Here is a 27,991-nt window from a genome sequence, read left to right as displayed (position 1 = left end):
ACCCTGTAATGTGTTGCACTACCTTGTCACGTGTCAGTCAGCGGTATCTTTCGCTGTCATTGGTAGTTGCTTCAGTCACTCACCTTGCAGCTGAGACAAGTTTATCTTGTGACCCACCCTCTTTGTGTCAGCAGTGGAGTTTTTTTTCCATCTGTAATCACTTGAAGTTGCCAAATGCCAAATTTCTGTGGTCTCTGGTCACCACTTCACTGTGAATTGGTTACTTTGTGGCAGAGGTGGCAAAAGTACAGACATTCTGTATTGAAGTAGAAGTACAAGTACTTAAGTAGAAGTACAAGTACTTGTGTTAAAAAAATACTTTGGTAAAAGTTGAATTACTGGTTCAATTTCTTTACTTAAGTAAAAGTTCAGGCTCTGAAATGTACTCAAAGTAAAAGTATCAGGTTGTATAAATGTTGGATTCAGTGACTGAATCGCAGCTTCAGCAGCTTTGATTCAAACTCATCTCTGCTGCACTGATGTAACCTGTGACTCTGACTCTGTGACCTGTGGCCACTGTGCACCAACACAGAGCTTTACTGTAAATACAGCACAGCTAACTGACCTGTTTATCACACACTAAACTGCAGTATTTTCATGCAGTCTTTGAATTACACAAAGTCAGCATACCTCAGTTTGTTTTGCAGTCCTTACCTTTAAATCTAACCTCTCTTCTTTCTTACATCTCTGAGTGAACTTCGCTCTCTTTGCTCTCCCTGGAAATACAGCAGGTCATCTTTTAGCTAGCAGACACACTGTGTGACAAACTGTAGACACTTTTTGTGTGTTTACTGATATTTGTTGAGCATTTAGAAACATTGCATTTAAAATTACCTGCCACATGTTACTCCCTTTATGCTCGCTCCTCTTCAGTAGTGCTAGCTAAGATGCTGAAGTACCGTGAGCACAAAATACGGACTCGGTCCAGCCCACTGTAACCCCTGATTATAGCGCTATAAATGATACATTAATTATATGTGTGCCTCTTTAATCTGTTTGTATGTGATAAGCCCCGTGGATGGAGGGTACACCAGTAGGATTTTCTCTTGTGTGTTATTGTTCCTTCATTTAGGCTCAGATCATTTGATTTTTGACAGCTTAAAATAAAAACTTTTCTCAGACACGTTAAACTTAAACTTAAAGTAAAAATGTAGGGAGTAAAAGTAAAAAGTAGTCAGAAAAATATATACTCAAAGTATAGATACCTGAAAAATCTACTTAAGTACAGTAACAAAGTATTTGTACTTCGTTACTTCCCACCTCTGCTGTGTGGATGCAGCTCCATGCAAAATAAAAATAAAATAAATAATTATTTCCTGTGTAGTACTCTCAGGCAGGCAGAGAAGTTTTAAACACTGAGACAAGACATTTTTTCCACTTCAGTATCACCTGGAGGGCATTGGGGAAGTAACTCATTATTATTCTCAAACATAAAAAAACAAAAAATTAGTAAATATTAATTTCCTGAGCTGACAGAGTTTGGCTCCAAGCAGATCCTGAAACTTTTATTGTCCATTTCCAGAGGATTGAACAGATGCAGCGAATCTGAAATTCTGTGGCTGATGGGATTTAAACTCAGTCAGAATTACGTTTATTCCCAAATTTGTACACAAACGAGGAATTTGTCTTGGCGTCATGGTGAAATAAAGTGGTACAGGAATAAAATATGTGGTATTTACAGCATATATAATATATACGTCTCTATATAAATATTAATATAAATACACACAATAGGATATACTAACTACCTATAGATTTGTCCAGATCCATCTATTATCCATAGCCATTCACCATCACCGCAGTCATCTGGATGACCTCTGCATCAAACACAAATTATCGAAGTAAAGAGTTTGAGTAATTCACTATTTGGCGATTAAATGCCAGTAAAGCTACATAACAGAGCGAAATCACAGCAGTGGTAGGACGTAGGACACCCCCACCCACCACAGAGCTGGTACTAATTTGGAGATGAAGCAGACAGACTTGGATGAGCATTTCTTGAATGACCAGAATGAGGTGGAGGTGAGGAAGAGGCAGGTCGCATGAATGAGAGTCTGAAAGGATGACAGAAGAGCAATGAGATTTAAAGCACAGGGAACAGAAACTGGTTGGCTCTCACACAGCAGGCACGGACATGATTGGACCAGAGTGATGATGATGGACCTGAGTTTGACAGCGTGGCAAAGGGAATACCCTGAATTCCACAAAATGCAGAATGCCTTTATTAGCATTAATAAATCTTTTCCTAAGCACTTAGCAGACAGCTTTAGCAGGCTTTTTATGTGCAAAGATTGCAGTAGTCATATGCCAACATGCTAAATATGTAACTGACTTTCAAAGCTCCTCACTGTCACTATGGCTGATTGTTGAGTTTCCTCCTTCCACTTTTGATTAAAGTCAGCCTGTGGTGCATGTGGTTTATCCAATCATTTGCCAAGCGCTCATGCTTTTCCTAACAATTTCCAAGGACGACTCCTTGAGAGGTTTTATAAAACATTGCCTCCCAAAATGTGTACTTGATATCATCAGTTATTGCATCATAAAATCTTTATTAGGGACCGTATTGGTGTTGGCCATCTTTACCTGAGAACATTAGGGCCTCCCTTTTTTTTTCTTCTTGTTGGGAGAGTCAACAGCTGCTGTGTGCAAGGCGGTGTCTTTGTGTTTAATTCAGTATTAAGTTTGTAACTATGATGTCACCTTAATTTGAAAAGATGTTAAAGTCCCTCAAAGGTCTAAAAGTTTTATTTTCACACACAGGATCCCCTCCAGTGTGTAATTGGCGTGTATACTGTGTGACACCATTATCTCGCTCTCACTTCAAGCTCGCAGAGTTAGAATGATTACTGCCAGCAGACTTCTTTCCCTCTAATAAATGAGACTTTTGTATTGTTCAGCTCTGTGGTGTTGAACTCACAATCATTACAGATGTTCATGTTAAATTTTAGACATCATGAACCTCTGCAGAGGCTCCACTTCTGTCTCAGTTGGGTTTAGATCGTTTTTGCTGAGCACAGTTGTAGTTTATTTGAAGCAAAATTCTTCTATTAGACATTTTTCAAAGGCCAGAAGAGCTGACAGATGTCTTATCTTCCAATACAGCCTTTTAACAGCGGAGATGTTAAGATTCAGCAGTCTCAATTTTTGCCTGCTTATCTTAATGTTTGAACTGCTAACCTGTGGGGCCAATATATACATCAGAGTGCTGTTCCAACTGTCTACTTTCAGTTTATCATCACTCACTTTGTAACTTTCTGAAACTGACTGACTAGCCAGGTGTGTGTTTGAGTGAAAATGGGCAGTGCTCCAAACTGTTCACTTTTTTTTTCTCCCTCCAAATTCCTCACATTGCTGCTTTTATGGCTGCTTATGTTTGTGGGAGAACTGTAACAGTTTTGTCTGTGCTGGCAGCGATTGAGTTGTTCTGCTTTCAGAGGAGAAGCAGGAGAAGTGAGACTGAAATTGGAAACAAATTCCTAATAAAACCAGGACTGATATGCAGCGATACTCAGGTTCCCTTCATCTTTTTGCTTTAGGTTTTTGTATCAGAATGACACAGCTGGTAGTAAACAGACATCAGTCTTTCTTTGAATTCAGACTCGCCCGTACAATGACAGGTTTTTTTACCCAGCAGCTTTAACAATTAATATAAACTTAACAGTCTTAATATGGGGGAATGTTCAGAATGTGTTTTGCCATTAAAAAAAAAGTCATTGATATGTTAATGAAGCTGTGTGATTGTGGATGACTAAGACTACCCACTCGCAAGCTTTAAAATTAACTGGCAGCAAGTCTCCGTATTTAGCGCTATACCAATACTTAATAATCAGCTTTCTAGTGCTTATCAATGTGCATCATTTTATATGAAATCATATGCTATCACTAATTATAGTTAACTTTAGTGTTCTTGTTCCCTGTCTTTTTATACACCAGCCTCCACCAATCAAAGAACAACTGGTAAAAAATAAATGAATGAAAATTTACCTTACTGTTCAAAAGTCTTGAGTCACCCTTCATTTCTTTACATTTTCCTGGTATAAATTTTGAAATATGTGCAGCAATTTGTTGAAACACATGCAAACATGCATGGAAATACAGTATATGAAGAAAAAACAGAGTTTGTACAATTCTAACAAGCTTGAAAGTCAATATCTGGTATGACCACCTTTATTCTCCAACACAGCCTGAGCTCTCTGAGGCAGCTTTCTTCTCATTTCTTTGAGTTGTCTTCAGGAATAGGTCTCCATTCAAAGCTCTTCTTTGAATGCTGGCTGCCTTTTGTCCTGTTCTCTGTCAGGATGATCCCACACTGCTTCATTTATGTTGAGGTCCGGGCTTTGGGGAGTCCAATCCATGACCGATAGTGTTCCGCTGTGTTTTTTTTCTATCCAGGGATGAATTAACTGCATTGGCAGTGTGTTTGGGATCACTGTCGTGCTGAAAAATGAAGCTGCTGCCAATCAGATGCTTTTCGGATGTATCACAACACCTCTGACTGAAATGCAGCACCAAACCATGACATGGCTGTAGATGCAAACTGGTTGTACCTCTCTCCTGGCCTCCTTCTTACATATTGATGTTCACTCAATAAGACTGATTTTCAATCCAGTTCTTGTGGATGTTTCTTCCTGTTTCCCTTTCTTAAAAATGGCTTCTTGTGTATATGGATCAGTTGAAGGGCCAGATGTATCGCTCAGGTCTTTGCTGGATTGTTTCTTATTTCTTAAGGACATGACTTTCATATGCTGTTCATCTTCTGTAGATAGTTTTTGAGGCCTTCCATTTCCTCTTTTCCTTCTGTTTAGCTCTTTGGGAATCCCCTTGTTGGTGCAAAAATACTATTTTATGCCTGTCAAGCTGTGCTATCATGGGCATTATTCATAGATTCAACTAAAGAAATGGGAACAAATTGAGTTTTTGCAACAGGCTGCTAGTACCAAAGTGCCTAAAGATATATTTTAAAATTGGTAGACAAAACACTGGTTCATCCCTTGAGTTAGGTGCCTTTTTTTTTTTTTATATATACTTGAATGATTCATAGGTCAGTGTTAAGTGGCTTAACAAAAACATTCTTCTGAAAATGGCCAGATATAAGAACAAGTATAAGTACAGGTATAAGAGTGAAAAAGCAGCCAATGTCCAAAGAAACACTTTAAAAGACCTTCGGAAAGCTGGAGAACTACTGCTGAAGACCACTTTAGAAATTACAAGAAAGCCAAAATATTAAAAAAATTAGGGTTGACTGAAGACTCAGTACTGTATGTCTGCTTACAACTACGTTATATACACCTACATAGTGCTTATGAATTCCAGGCTGGGTATTTAATGACAACTTACTGGTCAGTCTTTGTGTGTCAGCAGTTTTAAAAAAAATGTCAATTATTACTGCAAGACCACATAATTATATACATTTATACATTTGTAGTTATTTTTACAATGCAATTGCCATGAAAGAAGAAAAGGTAAATGAAGCAGTAACAGATACAGTCTGTGTTTGGGATTTTGGAGGCACTGATATGAGCGAGCTATCATCATGTCCTCACTGCTCCACATTCTCCCACCAACCGTCACCACCTTTGCTGTCTCTGCCTTGTCAGACACTGGTTCTCTAGCGAGTTGTGACGAACTGTCATGTGCGTGACTAAACCGGCTCAGCAGCCTGCTGTTGGTTGGAGAAATCACTCAGCCATTACAGCCCCTCAGCTTCTGTGAAAACAGCTTCAGGCAGGAGATTTGGACAGACCAAGAGATGGAGAGAGACTGTTTTCACTGCAGTGGGAAGCATGGTTGATGTGTCTCCCTAACCCCTTGCAAACAGCATGCCAACACAAGTCTGAAACAGCACCTTCTCTATCCACTTGTAAATTCACCAGCTCGGCAGCGCAGGAAGAGAATGTAAATTAGGTGTGACTAACAGCGAGATGGGAATCCGGGCAGTTTTTTTTCCCCTCCCCTCTTGCTGTTCTTCCCCGGCTGCCGAGGGTTTTGTACACATCCACTTTCCTGCAGTGCTGCAGGCTGTCAGCTTGGTTTCACATGCAGAATGACTTGAGCTGGAGGTGCAGAAGCTGAGGCCAGATACAGTAAAGAAGATAAAAGGGCAGAATTGCTGAACTGAAGTAGAATTTTTTTTTTTTTTAAAACAGCTACTGGATTTGTGATTAATTGGGAGCCCTTTCGCTACATCTACAAAAACCACTAGACCAGCATCAAATTTCTGAAATGTGGGAAACAGTAATTCTATTTTTGAGATCCAAGAAACATTTGGGCTTTCTTAACTGGTGCAAGACACTCAAATCATTTATATGTGATCCAGCACTCACCAAAGATCCAGCCCAAGAAAAATGGCCAAACAATCAAGAACAACCAGAATTTTAGTATTTTAACATCACTGTCCGCAAATATCTCCCAAAACTGTGCCTGAAAAATATAATTTATCAGTTTCTTGTGCATGAACTGCAAATAAGCAGTGCACGAATCCTCCAACACTTGACTCTGGTTTTTGCATGCTGCTTTGCATGTGCTTAAATCACTGGATTGGCAAGATTGCTATCACAAGAGAATCCGTCTTCCCCGGAGCTCTAGCTGCATGCTTGTTGCCAAAGCACAGTCAGTTCAGACCAGTCAGTATTCAGTGAGGAGCTACTGGTCAATCAGTTCATACTACGGGCAGTAGTAGATATGAAGGTTCATCCAACCAAGTGACTCCTGTGTGGCTGCGAATGCCTTTTTTTATGTGGAAATATGACCCATAATGGCTAACGACAAACTTCATAGGTACTTATGCTGACCGGTTGCTTGATTTTAAAGCGACTCAGACTCGGGGTTATTTTTTTATTTTCCCTGCTCTCTGCATCCCGTGGTTTGTTTCTCTGACGTCTTGTGTCAGGTTAACGTTCAAAGAAAAGGCTGGTAGTTTCCATCTTACCCAAATGACTTTAACAGTTGGGTTCCTACTAATGAGTTCTGCAGCGTTTAAGTGCTTTAACTGTTCTTTTTGAATTTTTGTTTTCTCCTTTTTATAGAAAACATATGAAACCATGACTCAAAAACCACAATTAATATCGAACCGTGTATTTTGTGTACTGTTACAGCCGTACTCTCCAAGCAGTATACCTGCCATAGACTCGGCACAGGTTATAGTGAGATCCCAGAGGGGATCACTGCACGAGAGACTGTTGGAGGTGTTATATTCAGTCACAGTGCTGATGGTTTTCTACTTTCTGTTTCAGCTGTGTCATCGTTTGTAGGCATGAAGTAATTTCCTCTTGTCAAAGTGTCTTCATAAGGTGTGTCAACATGTGGTTAATGTGTATATGCATAGCTGTTCTAAGGTTTATTATTCAGGTGCACTGGGGTCTGTGTGTAATAAAAAGATACAATAAGAATACCAAAAATCAGCCTTTTTATCCTTCGGTGCGTAGGCAGTTACTCTCATAGAAAGAGAAACAGCAACCAGCCAATTATTCTTGTGATTATTATCGCAAGGGAGCTGATGAGCCTGCATATTATTGATGTCAGGGAGGATGTCAATGGACCTCCATTTCAATCCAATAAATACTCTTTGCACTGCTGCCCTCGGATTTTCAAGGGGTTACGCAAGAGCGCTTTCCATCAACGATGAGCTGTATTCTCCCGTTATGTGTAATGGGAATAGTGTGCACGCAGTCATATCTGTTAATATGTAAAGAGAGTATCCAAGTGTGGTGTGCGTCCGTCTCTCTTGCACAGTGTGTTTTACAGTCTTGATGATGGAGCTCTAGCCCTCTGCAGACAACCTGTGCTTATTTTATGGCCTCCTCCCCAGCTGCAGCATGTGGGCAATAAACCTTTCTCCAGCAATCTCCAAACAGTGCAGCAATCAATGGGAAATTATCTCAGCCAATCGATGAGCCAGCCTTTCTGTTCCTCCCTGTCCACCTCTCCTGCTGTCCTGCTGTATGTATCCCTTTCTCCCTGCAAACCCCCCACCCCACCCGCCCGTCCCTCCTCTTCTCCTCATCCCTTCTGTCTCATTTTTGCTGTCTCTCTGTTTTTTCCACCCACTCCTTCACCCCACTCCCCTCCCCCCCGTTTTGCTTGCATTTCCTCCAGCTCTCTCAACTCTGCTGCGCCTAGTTTGAAATGCGACAGCTCAGCAGCTCCATTAACAAAAGTCGCCTTCACACGTGGAACATGTCACATTACTGGACTGACTTTCCTGTTGAATATGAGAGTCTAACTTGTTGTGAAGCCCAGCGTCTGTGCTCCTTGTTGCTGTCCTTGGTTTTCAGCGCCTAGTTGCATAAAATCATGTTATTTTTTCCATATTTCGCTTCAGGGTGCATTTTAATAGGTTCAGAAAATTGCCACTTCTCAAACTCTTACACTAAGTACCAAGTGGTTTCCAACAGCTAGTCTGAAAGCAAAGTAAATACTGAAGGGTCAAAGATTTTTATTTTTTTAATTAATTATTCAGATTAACCCCTAGGTACTGATGGGAGAAAATAAAATAAGATTGAATTGAACAAAAGAAATAAACAGTCAAGTAAAACCTTGTTTTTGCTGAGCTTTAGATGAGATGTTTCTATTGATAAATCAGTTTTTTAATCTGACAGTAGGGAATATGTAGGAAGTACAAGAAAGAAGCTGTTGTGTTTAATGGTTTTTCCCAAGCACTCCAGTCAGTTTTATCCAAAAAAATATCATTGTACTCATTTTATAATCAGTATATTTATATAACAGCGCTCAACTGTGTTCAGAGAAAAAGCTTTTGTAACCTGGTTTAAGTTGTTTGGCGCTGCCATTTTCACACATAAACTCTGGACAGTACTTGGACGATCGTGGCATTACATTGTCCAAAGCTGTCCTTTCTCACTTCAGCGCACAGTAGTAGGTAACCTGCTTCAGACTCATTCTCACTACGGGAAATACTCCATTCGCGTTAGGTGAGGGTGCTTTCTACGTAGCACGCGCAAGATGCAGGACAAATGACTCCCATTCACTCTGAATTCTCTGGGTAGTTACTGCTCCACATCCCAGACTTTGAGTGTGCTGGTTAAGACTGTTTTGCAGGTTTTACTTAGTAGAGCATTGATCAGCTAAAGGGCCTGATTCTGCAGTCACAAAAACAGAGCGAAGACTGAATTCACATTCAGCAGGTGCTTGTAGTAAATGCTAATGCTGCTCCGTGCCTGCTGGAGGTGTGAATAGGCAACTGTTTGCCAACACATTCACCATAACACCTTCAGAAGGTGATATGTCAGTGTTGTGTTGTCAGCTTGTTGCACTGAACCCAGGTGGCTTAAAGATACATTAATAGATCCTCCTGAAGTAGAGACCTTAAGACGATCTCTGCAGCTTAAGTGTCACGTAAAGAAGCCCACATTTTCTGAATTGAACTGGGTATTGGAGGTTTTTGAACAGCATGATCTGGGTTACTCATTGCTCCTGCTTATCCTCTCTCTCTGCTCTTCTACTCAACTCAGCTCAAATATTTACATACTGAATTAAATTTCAGCACGTTGGCCGTCTTTAAAGTTTAATAATTTGTCATTATGCAGGAGAATCCAGCATTTCCCACAGGAGGACTGCTTTGGCGTGGGGTTGGGGAGTTGATGGTATCAGGCTTATAGCCAGCATCTCTTCATCTTTGGTTTTAGATGAATTTACACAGGTTGTAAAACTGTTGTTGTTGTAGAGTTTTAATCAGATTGAGTAACTCTCTGACTTCTCTCTGCTGCTACTGTGCTACGTGCTCTACGCTGTCACTCCCCCTCTTACATACAATGATGGCCATAGACTGAAGTCTGCGGTCAGCAGAGGAGAGAAACTAGCATGACCAAACAATACTGTGCAAAACACTCGAGTCACCCCTCATTCTTTACATTTTGCTAGTAAAATGGGAAATGCGTGCAGGGATTTATTGAAACACATGCATAAATTGAAATACAGCATATAAGGCATAAACAGTTTGTGCAATTCTAACGAGTTGAAAGTCAATATTTGGTGTGACCACAAATGAAGCTGTTGCCAAACGTTTTTTTTTTCCTGATGGTATTTGAATTGTGGATCAAAATCTGACCGTACTTTTCTGCATCCATGATTCCATAAATTTTGACAAGATCTCCAACACCACTGGCTGAAGTGCAGCCGGAAACCATGACAGAGCCTCCACCGTGTTTTACAGATGGCTGTAGACACTCACTGTTGTACCTGTCTCCTGAACTCCTCCATACATATTGACGATTTGAATGAAAAGGTTTCAAATTTGGATTCGTCACTCCATCAGACCTGTTGCCACCGATTGTCAGTCCAGTTCTCGTGTGTTTGCCATATCTCAGCCTTTTCTCCCTGTTTACCTTAAGAATGTCTGTGACTGTGTTATCTTTGACATTTTTCTTAGCAGTTAGTAACAAAGTGCCAAAAAATACAGTTTAAAATTGGTTCTTTGCTAAGTTGTCTGTGTGTGTAGACACTGAATGACTGAAGTGGCTTAATAAAGAAAAAGCAAACATTCCTCTGAAAGCGTTCAGGTACAAGGATTGGACTGAAAATGAATGAAAAGCAGCCAATGTCCAAAGAAGATCCTTGAAAGACCTTCAGAAAGCTGGAGAACTATCGCTCAAGACCACTTGAAAAAAATACAAGGAATTCTTGAGGGGTGGCTCAAGACTTTTGCACAGTGCTCTTTATGTCTGCAAAATGCAGTAGAGTCTTTCATACTAGGTGAAAATGAAATGAGGACACATGAAGAAGGTAGAGCAAAAAATTAGATACACATTTAATTTTTTTCACTATGACTTTTATAATTTATTGATTTCTGTGGTCTTTGACTTTTAGAGGGTGTCATGTTGGGGACGTTGTTTTTATGTGACGTTGTCACTGACACTGACTACACGAGTAACGTACGCAGTGCAGTTGCTCAATACCTCGAGCGCTTGTTTTGTTATGTTTGTTTCAGGATATGCTGATAAGAATTTATAGAAATGCCGCCGTTTCATTACAAGAGAAATTGCCGGTGCCAAGTTTTCCTCAATTTTGATTCCAGCTCTCTCTCACAGCACTCAGAGGGAAGTAAAAAAAAAAAAAACTCTGCTTATGCTGGCACAGCACCACTCTGACTTCAGCTCTCCAGAGTTCAGCTGCCATCTCTGTATTTTATGGTTTAGTCATTGGGCTCTTAACATCTAATATTTATTTTCCCCCTAAAATACATGGTACAATATAACCACTCTTAGACCTTGTCTGCTGGATGCCTCAGAAAAGCCTTTTTAACTTAGGCTGCATTTCTGGGTGAATGTATCATTACAGTAATCTTGGATAACCTTTTGGCAGCACTCGCCTAACAAAATTCCAGGGGTGTTTCCACGCCTAAGCAGCACTCGCTCCTGGCAGAACAGACACACACTGACAGCCATTCAGGGAGGCTTGGAAATGGTGAGCAAACAGCACTTCTCCTTAACACCTTGTTTATGCTGCTACTACCCACAGAGTTCAGCCATAACATGACAACATGAAAAGAAAGCACAAGTGACAACCACCACCCCTGCCTGTCACACTTGTATCATTTTTTCCCTCCGCCTCAGCCATGGGGAAAAGAGCCAGCTAATGTCATAGTTTGACAAACAGGAGGCTTGTGTGAGGCTGAGAGACTCCGGGTTATTATTTGCTTTGCAGTAAGAGATGGGGTCAACAAGGGTTATCGAAACCCAGCAAAGGTTGTCCTGCGCAAGAAAGGACGGAGCGGGAGCGACCACGGGCTGTGAGAGCGAGCTGTAATAGAGAAATCCTAAATGTGATGAAAATTCGGAATGCTGTTTTGACACACGACGGCTGCAGTTGCGATAGATTAGGGGGTCAGCTCCGGTCAGTAGCTGCAGGGGTTTTGTTTACACGCCATAGCTACAAGCAATCATATAAATAGCAACTTGATAAAATCCCTCCTCCAGATTCTCAGCTGTTTCATCTGTGTAAACATTCGCAGCAGAGGTTCCCATGAATTTGTAAGCAACGCGTTATAATGGTGGATTCACAACAATAGAGGCTGCTGTTTTAGTGTTAATGAGCAAGTTTGTGCAGGTGCCATTAGCTGCATCAACTACACAATCCAAAGGGATTACCCAGAAATCCTTCACTGATGCATTCTTGGCGGATCGGGAGACATACACAGCGCGCTGAAACATAATTTGTGATGTTTATTAGTAATTACTGATAGGACTTTACATGTTTCCTGATTTCCATTGGCTTTGTGCTCCTCTGTTTGCTCCTGATATAAATTATATCTTTCTGCTAGAGATAAGACTGTTTGTGCAGATGGATTTAAGTCAAGCTGGTTGATAGAGCTGTTACAGAACAATCAATATTAGCCTCCTTACTTTTTACCACATACATAAATAGCATTTATTTTCCAAATGTGCAGCGCAGTGTCCATTTTTATGCTGATTGTTGGGGCAGTGGGGAAACGGGAGCTGTAGAAAAAGCAAAAACCATAAAAACCAAGGTAGGGCTACAAAAGAGGTCAACTAATTATAACAATACTCATGTGAAAACCTCTAAGATTGACAGATGATGTGGCGCGCTTTGAGTCATGAGTCTTTCCTTTGGTTCTCTGTACTCTTTCCATCATTTTCCATTCATTTCATCTCGGTTTCATCTTGGTCCAGTCTTGTTCCAGAGTTAGCCAGGATTTGTTTTTTGTTTTTTTTATTTTTAATATAATTTAGCAAACTCTAATCAGTACTTCCTGTCCTTGACTAATGTGCATCTTGAGGTTAACCCTCTGTATTTACTTTCCTGGCACCCCCTCATCATTTTAGACTTGGGCAATGATATGGCTACATCTAAGGAGTTTTGCTTCACCAAGGAAACAATACTATAACCATCCACTTATGGGTTAGTGATGCTGATCTTTTTCAAAAATTATTCAGTTCAAAAATTATTCCTTTGAGTGCCGTTGTGGGCTGCTTCATTTTAAATCCACTGTGGTGGTGAAAGAGAAAATTAGACCAAAATTATGTCACTTTTCAGGTACCGGTGGAGCTGCACATGGACTCCTTTTATCAGCTAATATCAGTATCTTTTTGTGTGTAGCCATCGTTACCATTGGATTATGCTGAATGTAAATCAGCACTGTATACGTAATTAAAAGGCTGTGGGCTAATCTCTCTTTGTCGTTGAATAAAGGGTCTCACTGGTCTGCTTCCTCATCATCTCGCTGCTCCGTCTCTCTCTCTCTCAGCCTGTCTTTGTGCATCTACCGAGTCCGCCTGTAATCAGCAGGCCTTGAGCTCTCAGAAAGGTCACCCTGTCCCTTTGATGGTGTTTTGATTCATCCCTTCCTCTTCTCTCCCCTCCCACCCTTCCCTTTCGCCCCCTTTCTGTCACAGGGAAACTGGAGAACCACTACCACCAGGGTGCCAAGAAGGGACTGGTCCCATCAGCTGCAGACTGACTGTGAAGGAAAAGCTCAGCAGGAAAAAAGCTGCAACTTTTTTTTTTTTTTTTTCTTTCTTTCCCCACTAGGTTGCCTCAACATTTTGGCAAAAGTTGCCGTAGCTGACATTATTGTTAGAGACATCTTACTCTTTGTTTTCAATCCCTGGTATTTATATTAAAGTAATCAATATGGGTTAACTGTATGAAGTGCAAAATTGTATGATTATACCTTTGTGATTGCATAAATTATATTTTTTCTTATTTCAATTGAAGAATGTGTCTGGCAGAATGAAACAGACTTAATCGAGTCACAAGAGGTAATTTAATTTTTGTCGTTATTAACCTGTCTGGTTAAATGAGATGACGGGGGAGAAATTTTTTTAGCTTTATTTTTAGTCAAGAGCATAATAACCACAGGAGAAATGCTGTTCATCTCTTCTCAACAGAAGCAGGCCTGTCATTACCCTGCACACACCTAAGGCCTCATTTAGACCAACAGTAGCACTCTTAAAAACACACACGCACACACAGAGCCCACTCATTATTTTCAATGAAACCATTTCATTGGCACAGCAGGGGGAAAGATGCAGAAGGCTCCAGCAGGGAGAAGAAAAAAAAAATTGATCTTGGACCTGCAGTGTAATCTAACATCACACAGCAACGCACTGATTAGGCTTATCAAGTACATGCCTGGTCCATACGCTGCAGATGTAAACTTCAGCGTTGTGTCAGTTATTTTGTCTCCCCCATAGTCTTCAAATACTGTGGGGGAGAGTTATTGCTGCCACGATAACCTTTCAGAGTTTTAAAGTCCCCCCCTTAAACCGCCGTCTGATAAGGCCTCGGACTCGGGAGCTCATTCAGCTGCTTGGATGGTATTTCATCTCCTCTCCAGTACCTGCAGCAACATGCCCACATGGAGGAAAACCCTTGGAAGCGGGGGTATTTTCAGTCAAAACACACTGGATTATCTGGCCTGTGTCTGTGCTCCCTGCTCACGTCAAGACTTTAAACCAGTTTTTACTTCTTGTTTTTTTTTTTTTGTTTTGTTTTTTTTTTCTGAAGGTCAGCGCTTTCTAGTCGATTTAACGATAAATGTAGGAATTTCCCGATAACGCAGGTTATCAATCTAGTTCACCACGCATCTTCTCTTCCTTGAAAAAGATGCCAAATCCCCAGCGAGCCTTCGGGACCTGCGTGCTCAGACAACCACCAGTGAAATCGTTTATTAAGTTTTATATTCAGGTACACACAAAAGTCTTTGACATCTCTATTATTAAGTGCTGTTGTGACAGACTCTGATTGATATTTTTGACATGCACATGTAATTTTGTGCTTCAGCATTCTGCTTGCTCTTGTGCTGCTGCTTTGTTTACTTTCTTGCAAATGTGTTGAGTGGCTCTTTGACTAAGCTGTTTCTTGCCCTGGGGCGTATTTCACCGTGAACAGCATAGAGCATGAATCACCAGCACACATACACACCCATCCCGGGTTGTTATGTTTTTGCCTGTGCCTGGCATTGTAATTCGTCGCTGATTAGCTTAGATTTACTCTTGTTTGAGTTGCAGATTAGCTACAACTCTCTGCTCCACTTCATTCAGAACGAGAAGGCATAATTGCACCGGCCCTCCCAGTAATCTCCCACCCAGAAGAATGTAAGAGGCCTCTTTTGTAAAGTTTCTCAATAGGTGTTTTTTCAGGAGAGGTTGCTTAAGAATTTACTATATTCATCCCGCGGTGAATCAACGATGACAGCTACTTGCCCTGTGGGTGGCCTTTTCTTCTGTCTTCGGGATCGAGGGGGCATTTCTTTGGATGAGAACAGACATCCAAGTTCACATCAACAAGGGCTCTGTGTTGCATCGCTGCACAATTAAGCGCATGCACTTTTTTACTAAGCCTCTTTAGATAAACACCATGAGATCATGTGCTGTTGGTTTTTCATCCACAAAAGCTGATGCGATGTGTGGAGGAAGTGCTGGAGGTGATCCATTTATATAGTAAACCTGACACGCCATCTGAGCCACAGTGAACTGCAGCAGATGAAAACGCTAGCAGCAAATCATCTCGATTTTAATTGGGCTTATTCGCTTTCTAAGGGTTAGATGAACAACGTAATATGAGCTGGACTCCAATGAGCAACGCTCAGCACCAACATATGTCTAGTACGTGTAGGTCAATCGGTGCATAGCTCAAACTTTTTTTTAAATCTCACCGACTAGCCTTCATTGGTGTTCCTGTGTTTGATTCAGCTTCTCCTGAATCACACACCAGCCGCCCTGCTGTTAATTCTGCTGGTGAACAAGGGAGAGGAACTAATCAGAGTTAGATGAAGCAATATAACAAGCATGACGTCACCCAATTTAGAGCACCACCTGTTTCAGAAGCAGGAACTCCAACTCCAATTCTCGCCACCCTCCAACTTTGATCCATTTAGCTAAAGTTATAAATTAAATTAGACATAAATAGGATAATCTATTTATTTGTCATTAGGGCCAAAATGATGCTCGACTGAATTTTCTAAATGAAAAGAAATGTAATTGACTCACTTCCAACAGCATGCCCTCCTCACCATCAAGCCAAGTTTCCAGTTGTAGAAGCAGCAGGACCTTTGTGTGCTTGCTGAGAGACTGATTGGTCTGAGGGCACGGGGTCCCATCCTCCCCCCGTCCCCCATCCCCACCGGCCTGGAAGAGGAATTAGGCTTTGCAGCACTTTAGAAGAGGTGGTGGCAGGCTGGGGAACAATACAACCTGGGAACAGATTATGGCTCATCCATCTCATAATCCGTTACGGATCGCTGCCTGTCGAGCACGCTGGCTGTACTGAGAAAATTTTAAGGAACGGGTGGGTCAATATTTGCTCATTTAAGACAGTTTGACAGCAGAATCCGATGCAGTTAAATCATTACAATAGACCCTCATTACTTCAAAAACATCCTGAGATTACACACACACACACACACACACACACACACACACACACACACACACACACACACACACACACACACACACACAGTGTCTCGGCGTTTTCATCAACCCATCAGGACTTTCAGATGGTTCTGGGTGACATGAGAAGCCTGATACCACTGTAAGATAAATGTATAAGCCTAACTTAGCACAAAGTCTGGAAACAGGGACATGGCTAGCCTGTCATTTTTATGGAAACAAACAAAGTTACATGGTAATTACTGAGTTATAAAATTTGATGGGAGGGGAATTATGTTTGGACAGAGTTTAGCTAGCTGTTTCCAGCTCAACTAAGCTAACGGGCTGTAGCTTCAAATTTTCTGTACAGGCACTGATCTTCTCATTTAACTCTTGGAAGGAAGGCAAATAATGGCATTCCCCAAACTGTAGCGCTCTTCATTTTTATAGCTCACACAATTTGTTCACAGTTCTCACAGCTTTGTAGCCTAAAACCCATTCCTCCATTGCAGCTGATTTTGATGTAGGAACTAACAGAACAGAATTCCTATCCTCTCCAATGTGCTTCATGGTTCGTCGACTTCAGATAGTCCGGAGAGCCAAGGTGGGTCTCGTTGGAGGAGGGGAGGCGCGTGAGGTTTTTGAAAGCTTATATTCCCTCAAGGGCAGTGAGTAATACACGGAGCGAGAGAGATAAGAAGCAGATCTCTGTACGTGTTCACAGCTCAGGAAGAGCTATGACCTGCTTGCCATAAATCAGATCTATAAATTATCTTCGCCACAAATAATCGTTATGAGACATTGGAAAAAAAAAAAACTCAGTTTCCAAAAGTCTGCTGACCTGACTTCTAGGATTCACAAAGGGTGTGCAGATGCATCAGTTCAATTAGAAATTGATTTCCCATCACAAACGGCTTTCATTCGCTGCCATTTGTAAAGATCCACTGATAAGAGGTCAATTTAATCCGTGACCTTTTGACCTCGCTACGTTGCTGAATGAATGGGTGTCTGTAACGACACAAATGGAGTAGGTGATACCGTATTTTTCGGACTATACGTCGCTCCAGAGTATAGGTCGCACCAGCCAAAAAATGCATAATAAAGAAGAAAAAAACATATATAGGTCGCACTGGACTATAAGTCGGACTTTTTTGGGGGGCGGGGGGGGCGGGGGGGGGGGGGGGGGGTGATATAATCCGAGACCCAGAGCACAAATTCCATTTTGAACGGCAATTTAAAATAATAATGGATTAAAGAACAGGACGAACACGGTTACGCCTACGTTATGCTAACGTAACACATTCAGCTACATGACGCACAACGAACACGTGTTCGGTATGTTAACGTAACATTAAGTTATTCAGATAACCATAGCATAAAGAACATACTAACAAGTTAACCAAACCATCAATCCATTGAATTCTTCATCCTCGGTGTCACTTCTAAACAATTCCGTACACTCCGTAGACGAAGCGCCGCTTCCTCTTCTGTGTCGCGTTAGTCAGACTCGTCGTCAGCTGCAGTTCCAATTATTCCAGCCTTTCTGAATCCCAACAGGATGGTTTGTCACTGAAGCCCATGTTTTCTTGATCCATCCAATGACTTCCAGGAAAGTTGGGTGGCGCATTCTCCCAGTTGCCGTTAAGCTGTGCTCTCCATCCATCATCCACTGCGCCCACAGGTTACGCAAGACTGCCTTAAAGCTGCAGTTCACGTAGATGTCAAGTGGCTGGAGTATTTTGGTTCATGTGTTATAAATGTCACATATACGTCGCTCCGGAGTATATGTCGCACCCCCAGCCAAACTATGAAAAAAAGTGCGACTTATACTCCGGAAAATACGGTACTTAAAATTATGGCCAACATCAGTTTTCCAAAGACAACAAAACAGAAACACCGGGTCAAATTGCTCCGAAACTCCGAACTAAAGAGACTCTTGGGGCTTTACATTAGAATAAAATGCCCATATATAGAACGCTCCACACCAGGAAGTCTTCACAGCTTCTCAGACCTCTTTAACTCACATAATGCCACACTGTAGACACTTCTGTAGATTGTCTGTCTTCAAGGCCTCTTCTGTCAGGAGGATTAAATCTCTGAACATAGTGTTTTGTCAAGCTTTAGTCTCTTGAATATGTAAAATAATCCCTTCCGGGCTTCTGTTTTCTCAGGAGCAGGCACTGTAACAGATACATAACATGATTACTCTGGATTAGCTATTTGCATATTGCTATATGATAGACAATAAATGCAAACACTTATTTATTTTTGTTTGGGTTTTTTTGCCATAGGCTTGTGAATATATTCCTGTGAAGAGCTGCAAGTGTGTGAGAAAACTGCAGCAATTTGAGGACAAAAAAAAAAAAAAATTTAAACTTTTGGGAAAAAAAGTCTTTTAATCACCAAACTGACAATAAAGCTTTTGTTCTCAATCTCTTACATGCAAAGATGTCTTCTGCAAATGTCTCATGACTCTGGTATGATTTCTGTTTGACTAATTGGGTCAAACCCCAAGTTTGTCCCAAATTAGATGCTTCATACAAATTTAGAACATGCAGTAAAAGATGTCATTACTTTCACGCTTGATCTCATTTTGCTTGTCAGAGGAGGGGCATGTTGCCATCACTACGCTCAAGACAAAAGGGTACATCTTGAACAGCCTGAATCCTCCGGTTTCCTTTGATTGAGCCTTTTTATGCATTATTTAGGTCACATATTTGACCTGAGATTAGTCTAGGAAGCAGATTGGTCTTACAACTTTGCTTTAAAATAATCTCCCGAGCATAATGTATCCCGCATTACTTTATTGATGTCCGTGTTCATTATGTTGATTAATTCTTGGCTCTTAAGTGACCTTATGTTCGACAAGGGTGATTTCTCCTTGCTTTAATGTACTTTGTTGTCTGCACGGCTCCCATCCATTACATGACCTTCACTGATGGCTATGACCAGACAAGTCAGATCATCAAATCACAACAACTACAACTCATCTTCTGTCCGTCTCCTTCTCTCGCAACAAGAGATTTGCTGCTTCCTGTTAAAATGGGGAGTTTACAAAGGGAGTGGATACAAGCATGGAGAGACTTGATTGTCATATCCATAAATAAACATGGTATCATGTTTTGCCCCTTTTGATGTATACCCTCCTGTTTTTACCTCCTATGAGTTTCTCCAGATGTCAACTTTTGGTTTTTAATTTTTTTGATGGTCTTAGTTTGTCGTGTCTTTTTCCTGGTGCTATTATTGTATTTACAGGTAATGTACTAGAAGATAAGATGTTTTAAAAAATAAAAAATAAAAGATTCAAATTCTCTGACGTACACTATATGGACAAAGGTACTTTTTAAAAATATTTTTTATTCAGTTGTATAAAATAAAGCACCTAGTCATGCCAACTTGCAACTGAGGCAGTGGAAGCTGTCAGAAAATGACTACAAGGTCCCCCCTTACACAACAAATCCAGCTTCACCCCTGATCAGATTTGCACACTGTCCGACCTCTGCCTTACTACCACAGATTTGAAATACAGTGAGGGTTTCTACAGACAAAAAGCATGGATGTGCCCTGGGCTCCCTGAATGTCACCCGTAGTAGCCAACCTTTGATGGCACCACTGGTACAGATATCTGAATGACACCCTGGTCAAAATCAAAGCCCAAGAAGTAGAAGCCTTCTCTCGCCACATCAACTCAGTGGATGAAAACATTGAGGATGCCAAGGATAATAGGCTACCGAGAACTGATGCCTCAACATTGAAGTTTACTGGAAACAGACACAAACAGACCAGTACTCCCATCATCCACTGGAACACAAACTCGGGGTGATCAGGACCCTGCACAGGCAGAGAATGTTCCATACCTAAAGAGGCCATCGTTAAACAAAGGTGGTGGCCTACAACAGCAGCTATCAGTCACCTATAATGCAGTCCTGAGATCCTTTCCCAGCCATTTAAGCCCCCACTCACATCTTGCCTCAGGTTACCTGAACAGCTGAGGGATGGGGCAATGTCTCGAAGAGGTTGGGAATGGGAATGGCCCATGCCTTTATTCACACCTTGGCTCATGTGCTGACACACATGCTCGGTAGTGTGCCCTAATGACCCTCAGGACCACCTACAAGGAGACAAGGAGATCTTCACAATCATAAAGAAGTCCAGTTGTCTTCTTTTCAAACTCTACCTTCTTTTGAAGAGTACCATGACCTGGATGACCTACACAGATAGAAAGAGTGGGTCGTTCACTGAATTCAAGCACAGTACTATAATATCTTGTCGCCATTTCAACAAGTCAGTTTGTGAAATTTCTTCCTTCCTAGATATCCCACAATCAGCTGGAAGTGGTTTTATTGCAAAGTGGAAGCATTTAGTAACCACAGCAACTCAGCCACAAAATGGCAGACCACGTAAAGTTACAGAGCGCGGCGCTGAGGCACATGGTGTGTAAAAGTCGCCAACGCTCTGCTGACTTAATAACTCCAAACCTCCTCTGGCATTAACATCAGCACAAAAACTCTGCACCACATGCTCCAAGGCATGTGTTACTATGGCTGTGGAGCTTCTGTAGGTGTAACATGCAGGTGGTCCAGTGCTTTAGTCCATATGGTGTCTGTGGGTACAGATTAAGAAAACATTAGGTATACAGTCAGGTCCATAAAAATTTGGACATTTTTTGTAATTTTGCCTCTGTACACCACCGCAGTTGATTTTAAACCAAACAATCAAGATGTGATTGAAGCGCATACTTTCATCTGTAATTTGAGGATTTGCCCAAAGGTATTAGATTAACTACTGGGGAATTAAAGCCATTTTTATACACACACACACAAAAATCTAATGCCAAGCTACAATCTATGTGGGGCTAACATCCTCAAAGAGAGAAAGCTGGTGTGCTTTATTACTCCTCAGTAATGAATAATTCTTACCATGTTCACCATCTGAATTCAGTGCCAACATTTGCGAAGCAGTACTAAACTCAAAGGACAACCAAAGCTGATGGGATTGCGATCTGTTCCTGAGGTATTTAATTGTAAACCAAATGAAAAACATTTCAGCAGAAGTTTGGAACATTTCACTCAAAAAAATGTCAAAAAAAAAACTAATCAAAAAAATTGATCTGAGCAGATGTAAATGTAACAAGATTAAATCAGTGATGTTAATACATGACAGGTTTGTATCTTTGTTTGAGCATAACTCCTTTGGAGGTAATCTTTACATTATGTACATTATGTAATAACATTAGTCTGATTTCTAGAAACAATAAATTGTCAATAGAAAGAAATAATCACGTTAAAAGGGCAAACCTTCATAATGGCACATTTCAGTCTGGAACAAAGTGAGGACCAAAATGTGAAAGCACAAACAGGTATGACTAGTTAGTAGGTTGTGTCTCTAGGTCAGGGCAATGCATTTTGTTAGTAACTGTGTTATTCCATATCCATATGTTATTCCATGTGTTATTCCAGTCCATATATTCTAGTGCATCCGTTTCTCCCATAAGGCTGTTAGCTGATACAGATTTTCAAACATGTGCTAAAGAACAAGTTTCTTACAGATGGGCTTCAAGGCTTTACAGTTTCTTTTATAGAGTAATGGAAAGATGATCACATGAATCAAGCCAGCCCCTCTGTGATTCCACATGGCTGGCTGATTAACCCTTCTCCACTGATGGAAAACACATGGCGTCCACACAGCTTGTTCATTTCAGGTTTTAGCTGGTGTGACGCTAAGCAGCGAGAGCACTTGGTTTGGAGCCATATAGCCTTGAAGGGCAGCCTTCATCAGAAAGCTGTCCCCCTCCGGTCCCCACTGGCCACTGACTGTTATTTAGCTTTCCAATGGAGGCTGGCTGTTCCCTCGGGAGAGCAAGAGTGTGCCTGCCAGCAGGAATGCATCGGAGGCAATAGAGGAAGATGGAGGATGGTGAGTAGCTGCTGCCGCTGTGTTTCCCTCTGTGTGAAAATGAGTCCATTAATTCAGCCCCCCTCCCCTGCCTCTCTCCGAGCCCTCCCTGTGCCTGTTGTCTCTGTTTGTTAGTGAGATGATTCCTTCTGTCATGTCAAAGGCAACATTATCATATTCTTGTTGCCTGGGAAACCAGCACTGAGCGAGACAACGACTTAAAGCCTTCGTGGTGTTTGAAGCTGGTACACATGAAAGGTTATCCGTGGAGCTGTGAGAACTGGATTCATGACATGTCTAAGGGTCTTATTGTTGGAATCTTTTCCTTTCCCAGCTCAGTGTTTTGTGAGAAACTCCCCGTTGGTTGTTGTTATAGATTCACTTCAGTAAAACCTGAACACGGCTGGCAGTCACAAAGGTAACATGTCCAATTTGCCTCAAGCGCGAAGATCAAGTTTTCACCTCAGCATTGCTTTCTTTTGTACGATCAGAGTTTTAACAGCTTTAAAAGTGTTGTCATGCAACAAGCTGCACATTTCGTTCCCTTTTTCTAAACTAAACTACAGCACATTTGTCATGAATGTGCCACATTGCCACTTTCAAATAAGAGACCATTTATATGGGGTTCTTAAGTTGTAACTAGCAGCTTATAAAGGTCACGTACTAAATGTATTTGGTCATTTATAAGCCAGTTACATGAACATTTGGGTTGTCAATTTGTGACAAATCCCTTTGGCTTGTGCTTAGCCTCGTCCAGCACAACACCTGCTTTATCATTTTAGGTAAGCTCTTTAGTTCATTAGGTATTACTGTGCCACTGAACCGTTCAGCCACTTTCCTTCTGGAAAATGTCTGTTGGAAAAACAGAACCAAAAATCCACTTTTTAAATATGTAACTAAATGTTCCAGGGAAGACTAGGATTACTCTAAAAACCATATATTTTGTTTTGTTTTGTTTTCCCTGCAGAACTGATGACAGAAACCCATTTATAACTGTATAATTACACTCCCCCCCAATCAAAAGTTGTTTTGTTTTTTTACATGGTCACACCAAAATGAATCTTAATCAGTATTGTTATGACCAATTTTGTATTCTGTAGCTTGCAGAACCACTTTTAGCAGCAAAAACATGAAGTAATCATTTTCACGATGACTTTATCAGTCTGTCACATCATTGCGGAGGAATTTTGGCCCACTCTCTTTATAGCATTCACTTCAATGAGGTTTGCAGGCATTCATTTATGCACAGCTCTCTGAAGGTTTTGACACAGCATTTCAGTCAGGCTGAGGTCCAGGCTTTGACTGGGCCATTGCAACACCTCGATTCTTTTCTTTTTCAGCCATCTTATTGTAGATTTGTTGCAGTGCTTGAGATCATTGTCCTGTTGGTTGACCTAATTCTGGCCATGCTATAGCTGTCAGATAGACGACTTTACATTTGACTCTCAATGACTGCAAGGTGCCCAGGCCCTGCGGCTGCAAAACAAGCCCAAATCATAACCCCTCCACCACTGTGGCCCCCTCCCCGCACTATCACAATGATAGTTAGTGGGGTGGTGTTCGTGTTGATATACTGTATTTGGCCTTTTGCCAAATGTGATGCTGTGCATTTATACAAAATGTGCTTCACAAATATAGCTGTGACACGGACTTTTTGATAGGCCAAGACCGACTGGCATATGGTTTGGGCTGTAGTGATAATGCCGTTAGTTACATCTTCTAAACACGTGAAAAAGGCCAGACATGCAGTCATCAACAAATCATCATCATCAAATGATTAGCATTTCTATCTCTGAACTGTTATGTAGCAAAAATGATTGCTTATTGTGTACTATTTGGTATTTTCTAATGTATTAGACACTTTATGTAAAGGCATCAATTTGATTTTTTTTGAATGGTGAAGTCACAGTTTGTGCTTAACTGAACACTTGCTTCAGTGAGTAAAATAAGAGACACAAAGTTAGATTTATTAAGGACTGTTGCATGTTTTTTTTTTCTTTTCAGTCATTCATTACCTACAAACAACAAACACTCACTGTTTCTTAAATGTAAAGCTTTTCCTGGTCATTGCAGGCTTCATACAAAACAATTCACTGACTAACAGAAACACAGAACTATTTATAGGTAGCACAAATAAGTCTTACTCCATTACAAGAACTGAGAGAGGAGAAGATTGAACTTATGACCTCAGTGTTTCTAAAATCCTGGCTAGGCCCTGTGTCTGTGTGAAAGCCACAGCACACTCAGTGGCAGCTGGACTAGCTGGTGCACATCCCCTCGTTGAAAACCGACACAAACACACAGTCACAGTCCAGTGTGGTTAATCCAGTTCCATGTATTTAGCCCGGGCTCCGTGGAGTGTGACAGTTCAATCCGACAGGAACTCCTCTGTCCTGGGTTTCCTAACCGCTCCCGCTGCTGCTGGTTGGCTACATTGTATCAGTTCCCACACGAAGAACCAGCGCGGCGCTCATCCAGAGACACGGCGGACACGGAGGAATTAACCTGGATGGAAAGCTATTCACTGTGGGATTAACTGACAGAGGGTCGCGGGAGAGGAACCGGACTTGTGTCTGGTTTGAGACGTCACCGATAAAAATGCGCTCGGGACTCGGCCGTTTTCGTTGTGGACGGTATCTCGAAGTGTGATGGCAGAAGTCCAGTGAATCGCTGGCCTCCTCTCCTCTCTTGTGTTGGATGTCTTGGAGAGTGCGCTGCCACTGCTTTCTGGTGCTTCAGATTTTTTTTTTTTTTTTTAGATTTTTCCTGTAATTAAAGCCTAATTACTATTAATTTGTTTTAATTTTTTTTACGGAGCGCACACCATCATGGGCAGACCACGGTTTGGAATAGGAGTATGTAGTTAAGTCGGTAAGTAAGTGCATTTTCCTCTTTTTTTTTCCTTATTGTTGATAGTGCTACGACTCGTTAGCCATTTAACGTTAGCCTTGCGTGCGAGGCAAGCTGGCTAGCTTTACAAACACAGCAGGCAGCAGCGAGCAAGCTAGCCAAGGCTGACTGCACTCTGAGCTCATTGTTTCACTCTGCCAGAGAGCTAACGTTACACTTAGATTAGCTCATTACACCGAGCTAAGTTAGCCCTGTTTGCTTCTTGAACTTCAGCTAACGTGTGAATGTGAAGCTGCTGCTGTGACCCGAGCAACGTTAAAGCGCTTTGAGCTCCTGACAGGCACCCTCGGGGACTGTGATGTTTATTAACTATAGTGACCACTTGCCTGACTTCACTAATAGTTTTCCCTTAAATGGGGAACGTTTGAAAATAAAAATAGTGAGCTGGGTAGACTTAAAGCGGCAAATTCCGCCAGTTGAAGTGCCCACAGTGTTTCCCAATCTGGGTATCGGGGACCCCAGGGGGTCCGTGAGTGATTTGTAAGGGTCAGTTAAGAAAACATGGAAATGTAACCCTGATCTTTGATCTTGTTAGTGCTGACGATTTAGCAGAGTGTGAGAATATGTGTGAACCTGTTTGAAACCGCACTTCTACCGGTGTTACAGTGAGAGCAGGGTAAAAAAGAAAACAAACAGTGTTACAACTCTTTAATAGATTGTATCTTCAGACAGATTCCTCTATAATGCAACTAATAATTTTACAAAGTAGTAGTTAATGGCAAAATACAGCTGTGGGTGGGGCTTTCATGAAAAAGCAAAACAAACAAACAATAAAAACCTTCACTTTTTGTTGGCTCTTGTACTTGGGGGTGGCCCGTCTCAGTGCAGTGAGTCATTCAGTTTAAGCACAAGATTTCTTTTTTTAACAAGACCACTGTGGGCTAACCCTGTGCTCTACCCCATGGTCTGTGCTGCTTCATGGACTGTAACAGTACCACACTAAAGACCAGCCACGTACTCTGCAGTCTAGTACTTAGCTGCAGGTTAAAGTATTCAACATATTAATTAGTCAAGTTCCAAGACAGCAGTTTTGTAAACCCTGTTTTATAAAAATCATCCAGCTTGCAGAAGTGTATTTTTAAGAACCCATGATGGGTTGATTGGGAAAAAATGAGATGCGGTTTTAATTGTTGTTGTGCAAGCTTGTAACATAAACGTGTCATGGGCTTTGCACAATCCTGCTTAATGTGCACGATGAGCCAGCGCTGGCAGTCAATTAAATATGATTAGTTGAGGACATTTGTCATTTGTGTTGCACATTTCTGTTTTTACAAGCAGAACCGCTAAGTGCTTACAATGCAACTCTCAAGGTCTTCCATGTGGCATGCCTAAGTGTAAGGACATCTGGTGTGGGTGGATTATCTCACAGGGAGATATTTGAGAGTGCTTGGAGAACGCCAAATTCAGTTATTATTACAGTGTACTAGAGGTAGACGGATAAGATGGTGAGGCTGATGTCATTTTCCAATATTAGGTTATGAGATTGCAGTACAGAAATGTCAAACTACAATTTATCCACCATGAGGCCTAAACGGCTTTAAATTTACACTGAAAAAGTACTTTTTATTCCCAAATACTCAGAAGTACTGACCTCAAGAATGAAGTACTGTCCGGGCCACTGAATAGTGATAAATTAGGTGAGACCAATGCGACTGATTCTGTTGGAATGAGTAGTGCTTTTGTTCATTAAATGCATTTGTTTATATAAATGTACCACAAGTGAAAATAACTGAAGATTTCACCATTAAACATGTTACTTGTTCCTCAGGAGCCTCAGGCATTCATGGGTAATGCTTCACTTACTGTTAAATCAGGTTGGATAAAAAAAAACCTGAAGACAATCTACTAAACTGTATTTATTAAGCTACTTTGATCCTGTTTGCAGTACAGTGCACATGACTAATGTGCATGAAGCATTTGTCTGCTATTTAGTAACGTGGAACATGTTGAAAGTTGTTTGAATCCAATCCAGTTTGGAGCAGACCTGTGGTTTTCTCATACCAGCTTTTTGGCACAGAGGCTTGAGAGTTGCACGGTTAGGGCTCGGTGTGCTGTCACTGTAACCTGATGGAGCTGTTGGTAATGATTTTAAGTGACTTAAATAATAAGTCAAATAATGTCAACTCAGTAGGCAGTCACACATGTGACCCAAGGCAGAATAAAGTGTATTCATGCTGAGGTATTGCGACTTTGTCACCTACAAGGTATGGTTACAGTAATTTGCACAGCTAGCCAAATGAACTACATTATCAACAGGATCAGCTTAACCAGGCTAGCATTAATGTGCTCGTGGTTCCAATAAATGATTCAGGCCTTTCACTTATGCTGGAAGAACGTTTGATCAGTATGTATTATTACCGACTTGTTTTATATTGATTTCTTTTTAACACTTTGAGGGTGTTTTTTTTACCTAGAGGTTTATTACTCATTCTGCTCATGTCTTTGTCACACTGAAATCAATACAAAAGATGATAATATAAGAGTGTTAAACCCAGAGGATTTGGCCTGAAATTGAATTCATACATGTGAAAGCGCTGGTGTCCCTTTTAATAATGGCAATGCTTCCACAGAGTAAACGTGTGCTTTGCTTTTTTATGTTTTTTTGTTGTTTTTTTTTTCGGGTGGAGAAAATTCGGCAACTTCACTGTGAGGCAGAGAGCTGGTACAGCCTTCTTTCCAGCTCACTACCTTTTCAAAGGCAGTTTCTCTCCATCTGATTACCTTTTTTTAGTAGTAATTTGTTCTAATCATTGTAAGGGTGTTGAGTGTCTTGTTGTAGCATGGCAGATAGATTTTATACAGTTTGACAGAGACATCACTGCTGAAGTGACTGAACACGA

At 41.2% G+C, this 27,991-nt stretch overlaps 2 protein-coding genes across 3 annotated transcripts in view; both read left to right on the top strand.

Annotated features, from left to right (window-relative positions):
- trip4 (thyroid hormone receptor interactor 4) overlaps nucleotides 1–14,427 on the top strand; it is an 82,344-nt gene extending 67,917 nt beyond the window's left edge. The window contains exon 13 of the mRNA XM_030725873.1: nucleotides 13,368–14,427. Coding sequence (XP_030581733.1) covers nucleotides 13,368–13,432 — 65 coding nt within the window. The 3' untranslated portion in view covers nucleotides 13,433–14,427. The remainder of the gene's footprint in view (nucleotides 1–13,367) is intronic.
- Nucleotides 14,428–24,664: 10,237 nt separating this feature from the next.
- znf609b (zinc finger protein 609b) overlaps nucleotides 24,665–27,991 on the top strand; it is a 76,616-nt gene continuing 73,289 nt past the window's right edge. For both annotated transcript variants that reach the window (XM_030720770.1, XM_030720762.1), the window contains exon 1: nucleotides 24,665–25,112. The gene's annotated coding sequence lies outside the window, so the exon portion shown is untranslated. The remainder of the gene's footprint in view (nucleotides 25,113–27,991) is intronic.

Source organism: Archocentrus centrarchus, chromosome 3 (genome assembly GCF_007364275.1).
Source record: "Archocentrus centrarchus isolate MPI-CPG fArcCen1 chromosome 3, fArcCen1, whole genome shotgun sequence".
In the NCBI taxonomy this organism is placed as follows: Eukaryota; Metazoa; Chordata; class Actinopteri; order Cichliformes; family Cichlidae; genus Archocentrus; species Archocentrus centrarchus.
Note: the sequence above shows the minus strand (reverse complement) of the source record. Positions and strands in the feature narration are given on the sequence as shown.